Below are 12611 nucleotides of genomic sequence, written 5' to 3' on the forward strand. Positions count from 1 at the left end.
TTTATAGCTGTATTGGTACCAGACAAAATAAACTTTAAGGCAAAAAAAAATCATTGCTATAGATAAAGAGAAACATTTTGCTAGTATAAGTCTCACTGAGAAGAGATAAAAATTCTGAATTTATAAGCACCTATAACATGACATAAAAAAATTAGAAAATGAAAAAAAAATAGAGCCAAAATGATGGAACTACAAGGAGGCATAGACAAATCCACAGAGTGGGAGTTTTATCATACCTCTTTTAGTACCTGATGTAAGAGCAGACAAAAGATCAGTAAGGATAAGGAAATCGTGAAAAACACAATTAATATAGTTGACTTAATGGACCTATACTGCTTGCAACAGCTGCTGAAATCACAGAACATATTCAAAATCTGACAGTATATTGGGCCATGGAATAAACTGCAACACATTTTAAAGGAGAGAATAATAAATTATAAATTATGCAGAATATGTTTTATGACCATAATGCTATGAAGGTAGAAAACAAAAAAAAAATCCAAAAATTCCCATATATTTGGAAATTAATAAATAATTTCCCATAAAATAAATAATCCATGGGTCCAAAAAGAATCAAAATGGAAATTAGAAAATGTTTTTAAATTAATTATGAAAAAATACATATAAAAACTTGTTAGAAGCAGCTAAACTAGTGCTTAGATGAAAAACGATAATCTTGAATGAATTTATTGGAGATTGAGGATGGCTGAAAATTAATGTGCAGGCAACAACCTAAAGAAATTAGAAAAGGAGCATTAAAATAAACCCAGAGAAAGCAGAAGGAAGAAATAGTAATGTAAAATTAGAAATAATGAAATAGAAAATAGAGCATCTATAAAGTTAGAAGTGGGTTTCTCAAAAATGCTAATAAAAATGACGAACCTCTGGCAAGATAATAAGAAAAAAAGCAGGCACAAATAACTTACGTAAAAAGAAAATTGAGAACCTCTCTTTTTTAAGTTAAATAACCAGGAGCCATTAGCCTGAGGCAGTCTCCCTAATTTGAGTTCTTACATAATAATTTGCAACCCAACATAGTATGTTAAAAAAAAAAATGAAACCTAACAGGAGTATTTTTTTGGAACTAATAGTTGGATTTCAGCCAATCACAAATAGCCAAGCATAGCCAATCACAGGCATCCAACTGATCAAACCATGCCCAAATAAACCAAACGCCTATCACACCATGCCCAAATAAGGCAGATACCTAGTTGTGGCAAATCACGTGATTACTATGCTTCTATGTTTGGCCTGTAAAAGCTTGCTGCTCATTCTGTTGGGTGGAGCTTTCTGAACCTCTTTTAATTGAGTGCTGCTTGATTCATGAATCATTCTTTGTTCAGATAAACTCTGTCAAATTAAAGTTGTCTAAAGTTTTTCTTTTAACAGTTTTTGATGTCAGAACTGGGATCCAAAAGAGACCTTCAGTGACCCACAGGAGCACCGAGTGACCAAGTGAAGGCCCACTGTGCCTGTTGCCTTCTCGCTGCAACTGGAGGTTGTGGGTGAGTTCCCTCTCAGATCTGGCTCTGTGAATTTGCATTTTGAGTTCTCTGACTTTATTTGAGCAATTTTTTGACTGGACTGGGCCCAGAAATGTATTGGATCCAATAAAGAAACCAAATCTGAACTGGTCCAATAGGAGGCCTCCGGTAAGGCTACTAGAACACAGGGAGTTTGCAACTCCTCTATCTGTAACTCTTGCCAATTCTATGTATAAGAACTATGGACTGAGAACCCATGCTTTTCTAGAAAAATAAGTGAACGTTACCAAAGATAGCTTAGAATTACAGTGGTCACAGAAGTAAAACTCCTTACTTAAAGCAAACAGGCACATATCTTTACAGCTACAACAGCTACAGGAACCAAGGGGACCTCATCATTACAAACAATTTAATTTTCAGGCCTAGCCAAAACCCCTAAGAGGACAGAGATAAAATTTTGCCTCTCCTATAGTTTCCTATTACAGAGAGACTAAAGATAGTTGGATCTGTTGGTAAACATGTTTTGTGTTATACTGAAAAACTGTACTACGAGACAGCACATGCTTCTAGAAATTATGATTCATAGATTTGTCAATTTGCCTAATGCTGGTGTAACAGATGGTTCACAATTGCTTACTTACTAGTTTTCACTGGAAATTAAAGTTACTGAGAATTAAGAATTCCAATTAATATATGTAACTAAAATTATCAGAAATAATAAGGGAAACAATTCTGCAAGTATACAAAGAAGTAAGTTGTGTTTTGGTAAGAAAAGCTATAAAGTATGAGGGTGTGTTTTGTTAAGGGAAAAAGAGAGAGTGATAGTTGCCTTAAAGTAAAAGGACTGGTTGTTCCACAAGAAGAAAGAGGAAGAGTAATAGGACAGAAACCGAATGGATATAAGAAAGTTGTAGAAGGTTTGTGGGAGAAGAATCTTGGGAAGGGAGTTCTATGTATGATCAAGCTGGCTAAAATTTGAAGGTAATTATCTATGGGTTTTGTAAAATTGAGCATTAATATAAAAAATATACTGATGTAGAACTAAAAATTGGTCTCCTACGTTAAAACAACAAGGTTTTCTTGGAGTATTGGTCTGCTCTTAATGAAAAATTGCGAAAGATTTTTCTTTACCTGCTAGATAATTGGCCTAGGAAACAAAGATTTTGTGTTGTATCAGGATAATTTCTTGTGCTTCATGTTGTCTTTTTTTAAAAAAATTTATTTCAGAGTATTACAGGGGTACACACACTTTGGTTACATAAATTGCTTTTGTACTGCCCCGCAAGCATGCCCATCCCCCAGACAGCACACACCGCATCTGCCTCTGTTAGGTGTGGATTGACCCATCCCCTTCTCCCCCCTCCCACCTGCTAGACACCCTATGAATGTTACTTCCCATACGTGCACATTAGTGTTGATCAATTAGTACCAATCATGTTGTCTTTATTAGGTCTTTGCCTGCTTGAGAAAACTGAGCTCTCTGTTAAAAGAGCCAAGATTTTTCCTGCGACTGCATGGCTTTATGTATTGTCTTTGAAGTCTTTTAATGATTACTCTAGTTAAAGGAATAAATGTTATTTCACAGTGACCTGTGATCCTATTGTAATCAAGTGTTTTAAGTTTTTTCATATTTTTGACAACTTCCGCAAATCAAATTTTAAATTAATAACTTTGACCTTGAACTAACTTTGGGAGCGTCTAGATGGGCTCCTGAAATGTATTAAAGAAATTTTTTCTCTCTCTTTATAAAAAAGAGGTGTTAAACTAATTAAGTTTGTTTGACGTATTAAATTGCACAGGAAGCATTATCACGTAATAAGTGATGCTGAACCATCTTAAAGTCATATTAAATGGGAATGTTATTGATACATGCTTTAGAAATCGTATGAAGTTCCTAGAAACCTGATACTCCTGGTTATAATTCTAGTCATCTTAAAGTATTATATGTTGCAGAAATAATAAAATTTCCTTGTCAGCTGCGTTATAGCAAACTCTCATCAGATCTTTAAGCAAGGCCATTTTAAGCCTTGTCATTCACAAAGAGTTACTTGTTTTACTCTGGTACTTTCCTGAAAGCTGTTGAAACCAATTATAAATTTAAAGTTTGGGAACCTAAAAACAAACAAACAAACAAAAAACCCTACAGTGTTTCATCTTTGAAAAGATTCATAGAAAGGACTCTGACAAGTACAGGTTTCTGATAACTTTAAGATCATACCATTGGACTGGGTAGGGATTTCCTGGAATCTAATGAAGAAACTATTTCTTAAAACTGCTAACCCAACATCAAGCAGAATAAGAATGAATTGAATACCAAGGAAGTGCTACTTTGGCAGATTTTCATGCTAAGTCAGCTAGTACTTAAATGGTTAAGATATGTAGTTTGAAGGAACTCCAGAAGATTGATCCAAGTTTAATTACATATGATAACCTATTTAATAATCAATGTTATGCTGGAGAAACAAAACTGACTTTTAAAAGGATATGAATTCAGTGTTAAGCATGGACTCATTGTGGACCCAGACAGCCATCTGGTCCTTGCTGAGTCCATACAGCTTTCATCATTGCAAGCTCTGTATTCTGTAACTCATCATGGAGTCGATGAAATGAAATTATGAAAAAATATTGCTGTGGTGACTGTTCTAGAATTGATAAAGTGGTTTATAATCAATGTTTGGTTTGTTAAACCCATAATTCTTGTAAGATAATATAAAAACCCGAGATGGTATATTTCTACTATCCGCTGGACCATTTGAACACTTACACATGGATTTCATTCAATTGCCACTCTCAATGGGATATCAAAATGTTCTTGTAATAATCTGTATATTCTGTGGTTGGATAGAAGCTTTCTCATGCAAGAAGACTGATGCTGTAACAGTAGCTAAAGGTCATTAGAAAATGTGTTTCCTTTATGGGGCATTCTTGGAGAAATCTCCAGTGATAGACAAGTTATAAAATAGTTAAATAAGGTATTACAAACACAATGGCATTACTTTTGTCCCTGTGATCCTCAATCTTCTGGGAAGGTAGAAAGAACAAATGGCAATTTAAATGTGAAATTGGCAAAGTTAACTGAATCGATTGATTGCTTTGCCCAAAGGTATTACTGTTGGCCTTCATAGCCATCAGATCCACCCCTACTGGAAAACACAAATTAACCCTTTGTGACATAGTCACTGAAAGACCTGTGCCCCTAATAGAACCTCATATATCTCCTGCTCTTATAAACACTGACATGACTAAATATGGCAAGGCTTTGATGCATTATGCCCAAGTGTACTTTCACCAGGTAAAAGGTAATTTACCAACTGAGGACAGCCAAACCTTTCAAGATCAAGAACCTAGGGATTGGGTCTTCTGGAAATGACAGCAGAGAAAGACTGCCCTTGAACTCTGTGGGAAGGAACCATACCACCCACACTAGCAAAACTTCAGAGCCGCAAGTCTTGGGTCCACACCTCTCAACTCAAAAGCACCCCTCAAGACTCTTGAGACTGTATACCTGTTGGAGACCTCGAGGTTAAACTGACCAAAGAGGTTTCTTCCCAGAAACAGATGACATCCTAGAAGTAGATAGCTTTCTCAAGATCACACGGATCAAGATTTCTCTTCTCTCTGTCTCTTTCTCTCTTTCTCTCTCTCTTTTTTTTTTTTTTTTGAGTCTCACTCTGTTGCCTGGGCTAGAGTGCCATGGCATCAGCCTAGCTCACAGCAACCTCAAACTCCTGGGCTCAAGCGATCCTACTGCCTCAGCTTCCCAAGTAGCTGGGACTACAGGCATGCACCACCACGCCAGGCTAATTTTTCTATATATATATATTTTTTTTAGCTGTCCGTATAATTTCTTCCTATGTTTAGTAGAGACAGGGTCTCGCTCTTGCTCAGGCTGGTCTCGAACTCCTGAGCTCAAACGATCTGCCCGCCTTCGCCTCCCAGAGTGCTAGGATTACAGGCATGAGGCACTGTGCCCGGCTCTTTTTTTTAGAGATAGGATCTTGCCCAGACTGGACTGTAGTGGCCAGATCATAGCTCACTGTAACCTCAAATTCCTAGGCTCAAGCAATCCTCCTATCTCAGCCCCTGGAGTAGCTGTGACTACAAGCACACACGCCACCATGCTTGGCTATTTTTTTTTTATTTTTTGTAGAGACAGGCTCTCTCCATATTGTCCAGACTGGTCTTGAACTCCTGGCCTCAAGTGATCCTCATGCCTTGGCCTCCCAAAGTGCTAGGATTACAAGTATGAGCCACCTCACCTAGCCAAGATTTTTCTTCCTTGTCATCATGAAACCTTTGTTCCTTTTCCTCTTTTTTTCTGTGCCATCTTTCTGTTTATGCATAGCAAGATAGCATTATGGTTAGGATTTCACAATTGATAGCTTCTGCAGGAAACTTAAGTAAATGCTTGATATGTCATGTTAAACCTAAATCCCTATATAATCTTAAAGATCTTCTAGTTCATCCCATGACAGATTTCACTGATATTCCAGAAGCGACTACCTGGTCCTTTCAAGCTGGGATTACAGGCTGGGATCACACTTGTAATACCAACACTTTAGGAGGCATGGTCAGCGTATGAAATTTAATTGAATTTCTACATATGTGTATATGCCATATATAAATATATATTTTAATATTATCTTCAGTGTTTCCAAAGTATCAAATACTGAGGAATAAGTCTCACAAAATATGCCCAAGAACCTTATGCAAAAACCATAAAATATTATTGTGATAAATTAAAGATGACCTAAATAAATGGAGAGATATATCACGTTCTTGGATTGGTAGATTCAGTATTGCAGTGATGTCAGTAATTCCCAAACTGATCTACAGATTCAATGCATTGCCAATTAAAATCTCAACAGGTTTTATTTTTGAAACTGACAAGCTGATTCTGCCATTTATAAAAATATGCAAAGGGCCAAGAATAACCAAGACACATTTGAAGAATAACAAGGAGGAAGTACTTGCTCCCCTGGATATTGAACTATATTATATATTTAATATAGTGTGTTACTAGTACAGGGATAGACAAATAGAGATTGGATCAGAATAGAGAGCACTGAAACAAGCCCCAGCCCTATATGGATATGTGACTATTGACAAAGATAATATTGTTGATTATTTCCCCAAGATGATCTTTTAAAAAATGGTGCTGGGTTAATTGAATATCCATATTGGAATAAAATGAGTCCTGTCTGCTACCTCAAATATTAATCCCAGGTACATTATAGACCTAAAAGTGAAAAGCAAAGCAATAAAAATATTAGAAAGTAGTAAGGAGAACACCTTCATGATAATGTAGGAATATTTATTAAACAGGCCACAAAAATCACTGTTAAAAATATATGAAATGTAAGAACATCTGTTCATCAAAAGTACTATAGTTTGAATGATGATGTCCCCTCCAAAATTCACTCTGAAACTTAATCCCCAATGCAACAGTATTAAGAGTTGTGGCCCTTGGGAAGTGATTAAGTCACGAGGGCCCTGCCTTGGAATTAGCACCCTTATGAAAGGGTTTGAGATTGAATGTACCACTCTCTGGCCCTCCTGCCTTTTGCCATGTAAAGACACAGCAATAAGGCACAATTGTGTAATAATACAGTAGCCCTTACCAGAAACCAGTGCAGGTGCCTTGATCTTGGACTTCTCAGCCTCCAGAACTATAGGAAATAAATTTCTGTTCTTTATAAATTACCCAAAGTCCAGTATTTTGTTATGTCAGCACTACTGGGCTAAGACAAAAAAGATTTCATGAGAAAGTGTAAAGGCAAAGCGTAGAGTGGCAGAAGCTTTTGGAGGTGATGGATATGTTTATTCCCGAGACTGCAGTGATGATACCATCAGTCTATACATATGTCCAAACTCACCAAATTGTATGCATTAATTATGTATAGTTTTTTGTATAATTGGCATACCAATTATACTTTAATAAATCTGGGGAAAAATGAAAATCTAGAATAAATATGCATGGTTTGACCCATTTATCTAAAAAAAGAGGAGGGGATGCAAAGCAGTGGTATTGGCATGGACATAAAAATTCTGACTCCAATAGCAATTAAATTTCCAAATTAAGCATGTTTATGTTTTAATTCTCTGTGACTTTAAATTATACAGCACAGGCCTTTATAATTTCTCAGATTCTGTGAATGGGGAGAATTAGTTTTACCTATAAAAAGTTTTGTTCTTGGGGATAAACATATATACATATGGGGGAGGGGAGGTCTCGCCCTGTCACCTGGCTAGAGTGCAGTGGCATCATTGTAGCTCACTGCAGCATCGAACTCCTAGGCTGAAGTGATCCTCCTGCCTCAGCCTGCTAAGTAGCTGGGACTAAAGGTGTGCACTACCACATCCAACTAATTTTCTTTGTTTTATTGTAGAGACGGGGGTCTCGCTATGTTGCCCAGGCTGATCTTGATCCTGTGCCTCAGCCTCCTGAAGTGCTAGGATTACAGGTGTGAGCCACCGTACTTGGCCTGGGATAAATATTTTTTAAAAATTTTTGTAGAGTTAATACACTGAGCAAATACAGAAAAGGCATACAGATGCAAGGAATGGGACAGCTGAATAGAGCCAGAGAAGGATATAGAGCTCAGAAGGTGGGCAGAGAGAAAACTGTTGGGTTCACGGTTGGAATTAAACTAGCAGTTGTGGTGCAGACAGCTTTATTTCTCCCATTCCTCTGAACAGCCCATCCAGACTTAAACACTGGCTGCATTTATTTCTCAGCAGGAAGAGAAGGTTTTGATGGTCGGAGTGTCCCTCAACCCAGCAAACCACCTTGCTCTGCCTGGGGTTTCCAACATCCTTCCTGCGTGCTAGTGGTAAGTACAGGCAGGCTTGAGACACATGAAACCTTATTCTTTGGGTTGAAAGTGGCTACTCCTGGAGCTTCATTCAGTGAATATTTGTTCGATGACAGCTGTGGTTTGGTTCTTTGAAATCTCTACATGAGTCAAGGGGGCATCAAAACAGGGACAAGACATGCTTTTATATAAGAAGGTTTGAAGTGCAGAAAAAGGTGGTTGTAAATCTATACGGTTAAGCCCAGCCCGTTTCTTAAACTGTTTGCTTGTTCATTCCTCCATTCATTCATTTGCTCTTTCAGCCCACGTTTATTGAGTCCTGCTTTATAGTCCCAGGTCATCGTGCTTTAAAGTCACTGCACAGTGGCCATATATCTGTGTTTGTGTTGATGATGTGTCAAGGAATTTGTTTTTTATCCCCGTTCATATGTGCCATTCACCTGTTATTTCCTCTGTGTGTATGTTATGCCTATAAAACATTTCTCAAGAATCAGGATTATGATATTCTGTCAAAAGCAATCACTCATTTGAGCCTCTTTTATTTGTAGGTTGAATCATTGGACAATGCCATATGCTTTGTGGATGGCGTGGGCCTTGGGGGCTGTCATTAGCCTCTCCAACAAAGGGTCCTTTGGTCAGGCTTCTCTGACTTGTGACTCCACTGGTGTCTGTGTTGGCCACTCGAGCTCTTTAAACTCCATTCCCTCAGGGCTTACAGCAGCTGTGAAAAGTCTTGACCTGTCCAACAACAAGATCACCTATATTGGCAAAAGTGACCTGCAGAGGTGTGTGAACCTCCAGGCTCTGGTGCTAAAGTCCAATGGAATTAACACAATAGAGGAAGATTCTTTTTTTTCCCTGGGCAGTCTGAAACATTTGGACTTATCCTATAATGACTTATCTAATTTATCATCCTCCTGGTTCAGGCCCCTTTCTTCCTTGGAGTCCTTAAACTTACTGGGAAATCCTTACAAAACACTCGGGGAAACATCTGTCTTTTCTCATCTCACAAATTTGCGAACCCTAAGAGTGGGAAATACTAACAGCTTCACTAAGATTCAGAGAAAGGATTTTGCTGGACTCACCTTTCTTCAGGAACTTGAGATTGATGCTTCAGCTCTACAGAGTTATGAGCCAAAAAGTTTGAGGTCGATTCAGAACGTAAGTAATCTGACCCTTCGTATGAGTGAGCCTATCTTACTACTGGAGATTTTTGTAGATCTTTTAAGTTCCGTGGAATGTGTGGAACTGAGAGATGTTGATTTGTATAATTTCCATTTTTCAGAACTCTCCATCAATGAAACAAATCCATTGATTAAAAAGTTTACATTGAGAAATGTGAAAATGACCGATGAAAGTTTGGCTGAGGTTCTAAAACTTATGACTTATGCTTCTGAATTGTTAGAGTTAGAGTTTGATGACTGTACCCTTGATGGAGTAGGTGATTTTAGTACATTTGATGAAGACATAATTAAAGATCCAGGTAAAGTAGAAACATTAACTATACGGAGGTTGCGTATTTTACATTTTTATTCATTTAATGATCTGAGGACAGTATATTCACTTACAGGAAGAGTTAAAAGAATCACAGTAGAAAACAGTAAGGTTTTTCTGGTTCCTTGTTTACTTTCACAACATTTAAAATCATTAGAATACTTGGATCTCAATGAAAATTTGATGTTAGAGGAACAGTTGAAAAATTCAGCCTGTGAGGATGCCTGGCCCTCTCTACATACCTTAATTTTAAGGCAAAATCATTTAACATCATTAGGAAAAACTGCAGAGATTTTGCTTACTCTGAAAAACCTGACTCACCTTGATATCAGTAAGAATAATTTTCATTCTATGCCTAAAACTTGTCAGTGGCCAGAAAAGATGAAATATTTGAACTTATCCAGCACACGAATACACAATTTAACCTACTGCGTTCCCCAGACACTGGAAATTTTAGATGTCAGCAGTAACAACCTCAATTCATTTTCTGTGACTTTGCCACAACTCAAAGAACTTTATATTTCCAAAAATAAGTTGAAGACTCTACCAGATGCCTCCTTCTTACCCGCATTACTGGTGTTGAGCATCAGAACGAACACAATAACTACTTTTTCTAAGGGGCAACTTGATTCTTTTCACAAACTGAAAACTTTGGAAGCCAGTGGCAATGCCTTCATTTGCTCCTGTGAGTTCGTCTCTTTCACCCGGGAGCAGCAAGCATTGGCCAAGGTCTTCATCAATTGGACGGAAAACTACCTGTGTGATTCTCCATCCCACGTGCGGGGCCAGCGGGTTCAGGATGTCCGTCTCTCGGTGTCTGAGTGTCACAGGGCAGCACTGGTGTCTGGCATGTGCTGTGCCCTCTTCCTGTTGATCCTGCTCACTGGGGTGCTGTGCCACCGTTTCCACGGAGTGTGGTACATGAAAATGATGTGGGCCTGGCTCCAGGCCAAAAGGAAGCCCCGGAAGGCTCCCAGGAGGGACATCTGTTACGATGCCTTTGTTTCTTACAGTGAACAGGATTCCTACTGGGTGGAGAACCTGATGGTCCAGGAGCTGGAGAATTTCAACCCCCCCTTCAAGTTGTGTCTTCATAAGCGGGACTTTATTCCTGGCAAGTGGATCATCGACAATATCATTGACTCCATCGAAAAGAGCCACAAAACTGTCTTTGTGCTCTCTGAAAACTTTGTGAAGAGTGAGTGGTGCAAGTACGAACTGGATTTCTCCCATTTTCGGCTCTTTGATGAGAACAATGATGCTGCCATTCTCATTCTTCTGGAGCCCATCGAGAAGAAAGCCATTCCCCAGCGCTTCTGTAAGCTGCGGAAGATAATGAACACCAAGACCTACCTGGAGTGGCCCAGTGACGGGGCTCTGCAGGAGGGGTTCTGGTTCAACTTGAGGGCTGCACTAAAGTCCTAGGTTCCTATGTGGAAGGCCAGTCTTGGTCTAGTCGGGGTCTTTATATCACTAGTTGTAACCGAGTTCATTCCAACATAGTTGTATGAAAAGCACATGAATGGACTGTCATTTGAGGACTTGCTTACTAAAACTACTAAAACAATTCAAATTGTATCTACTGTGCTGTTTTATAAAAACTTGCCAGATTAGAAAAAAAGCGATTTTCGTTTTCTGTATTCTATGAGATAATCATTATCTAAATCCATTATTGATACCTGAATAAAGTCCTCCCTCAGTATCTGAGGGGGTTCTAGGTATAAAAAAATGTGTTCACAGATGTTCAAATCCCTTATGTAAGTGGCATAGTATTTCTATGTAACCTACACTATATCATCCTGTATACTTTAAATCATCTCTAGATTGCTTATAAAATCTAATACAATGCAAAAACTATGTAACTAGCTATTGTACTGTGGTTTTAAAAATTTGTAGTATGTTTTATTGTGGTATTGTTAATTTTTATTTTAAAATTTGTTTTAGAATATTTCTGACCCATGGTTGGTTGAGTCCATGGCTGGGAAGCTGTGCATAGGAAGGACTGACTATAATCTGTAGCAATCGGCTCACTTCATTAGCAAATGGCACAAACCAACTGAAGATTTCCAATGACTGTGTCAAGTCAGTCAGATCCTGCTAAGATACCCTTGTGTGGCTACAGAGGGCATTCTCTGTCCCACCCAAACTGTCACCTCTGTGCTCCTGTTCTCGAGAACAACAATGCAAACTGTTTGAGGCAGTCAGCCAAACTTGTTGCTATTCCTAGAGAAGAGTGCTGTGTGTTCCCATTAAACTTTACAGGATGCAAAATATACCTAGAGGGTATATTTTTATGTGAACTGGATCTGTCTTTGTGGCTATTTGATAGGTTTCTCCAGCCATGGTTACTTGAGAGAGGGCGCATAACACAAGGTACAGTAAATTATGTCTTTCTGGGAAAGCAAAACTCTCGAGGTAAATCAAATACTCAGTTAAGACGAATTGAAAAGAAGCCTCCCATGTCCTGACTCTGATCTTCCTCAGCCTTGAACTACCTGATAGGTTCTGATTAGTGTTTAGTCACTCTGGTTCTCAATTCCTGTTTTCTAGTTTGTTTCCTCTACATCTTGTTGCTTTTTTCTTCTTTAACAAGTCTTGTTTTGATTCTAAAAAGACCATCCTTTTTTTTTTCTTCTGAAAATCAAAGAAGTACATATGAGCTACATAGATTGTTAAACAAGTGTCTACCTAGAGGTTCCTCATAGTGACTCAACATTAGTTTGTTACACAATAATTTAAAGATAGATACTACTACTACATGTTAATTTTTATAATCTAGATTTAATAACACTATACATTAAATTTTGATGCAACATTC

At 38.1% G+C, this 12611-nt stretch overlaps 1 protein-coding gene across 7 annotated transcripts in view; it reads left to right on the forward strand.

Annotated features, from left to right (window-relative positions):
* TLR2 (toll like receptor 2) overlaps window positions 1-12611 on the forward strand; it is a 78842-nt gene that overhangs the window by 19829 nt on the left and 46402 nt on the right. For 2 of the 7 annotated variants that reach the window (XM_045552144.1, XM_045552141.1), the window contains exons 2-4: window positions 1390-1505; window positions 8223-8317; window positions 8848-12608. In XM_045552144.1, coding sequence (XP_045408100.1) covers window positions 8864-11218 — 2355 coding nt within the window. In that variant the 5' untranslated portion in view covers window positions 1390-1505; window positions 8223-8317; window positions 8848-8863 and the 3' untranslated portion in view covers window positions 11219-12608. Of the gene's footprint in view, window positions 1-1374; window positions 1506-7906; window positions 7949-8222; window positions 8318-8847; window positions 12609-12611 lie in introns of those variants that run through there. The other 5 variants (XM_045552143.1, XM_045552142.1, XM_045552146.1 and 2 more) reach the window with 5 other exon arrangements.

This window comes from Lemur catta, chromosome 5 (genome assembly GCF_020740605.2).
Source record: "Lemur catta isolate mLemCat1 chromosome 5, mLemCat1.pri, whole genome shotgun sequence".
NCBI classification, from domain to species: Eukaryota; Metazoa; Chordata; class Mammalia; order Primates; family Lemuridae; genus Lemur; species Lemur catta.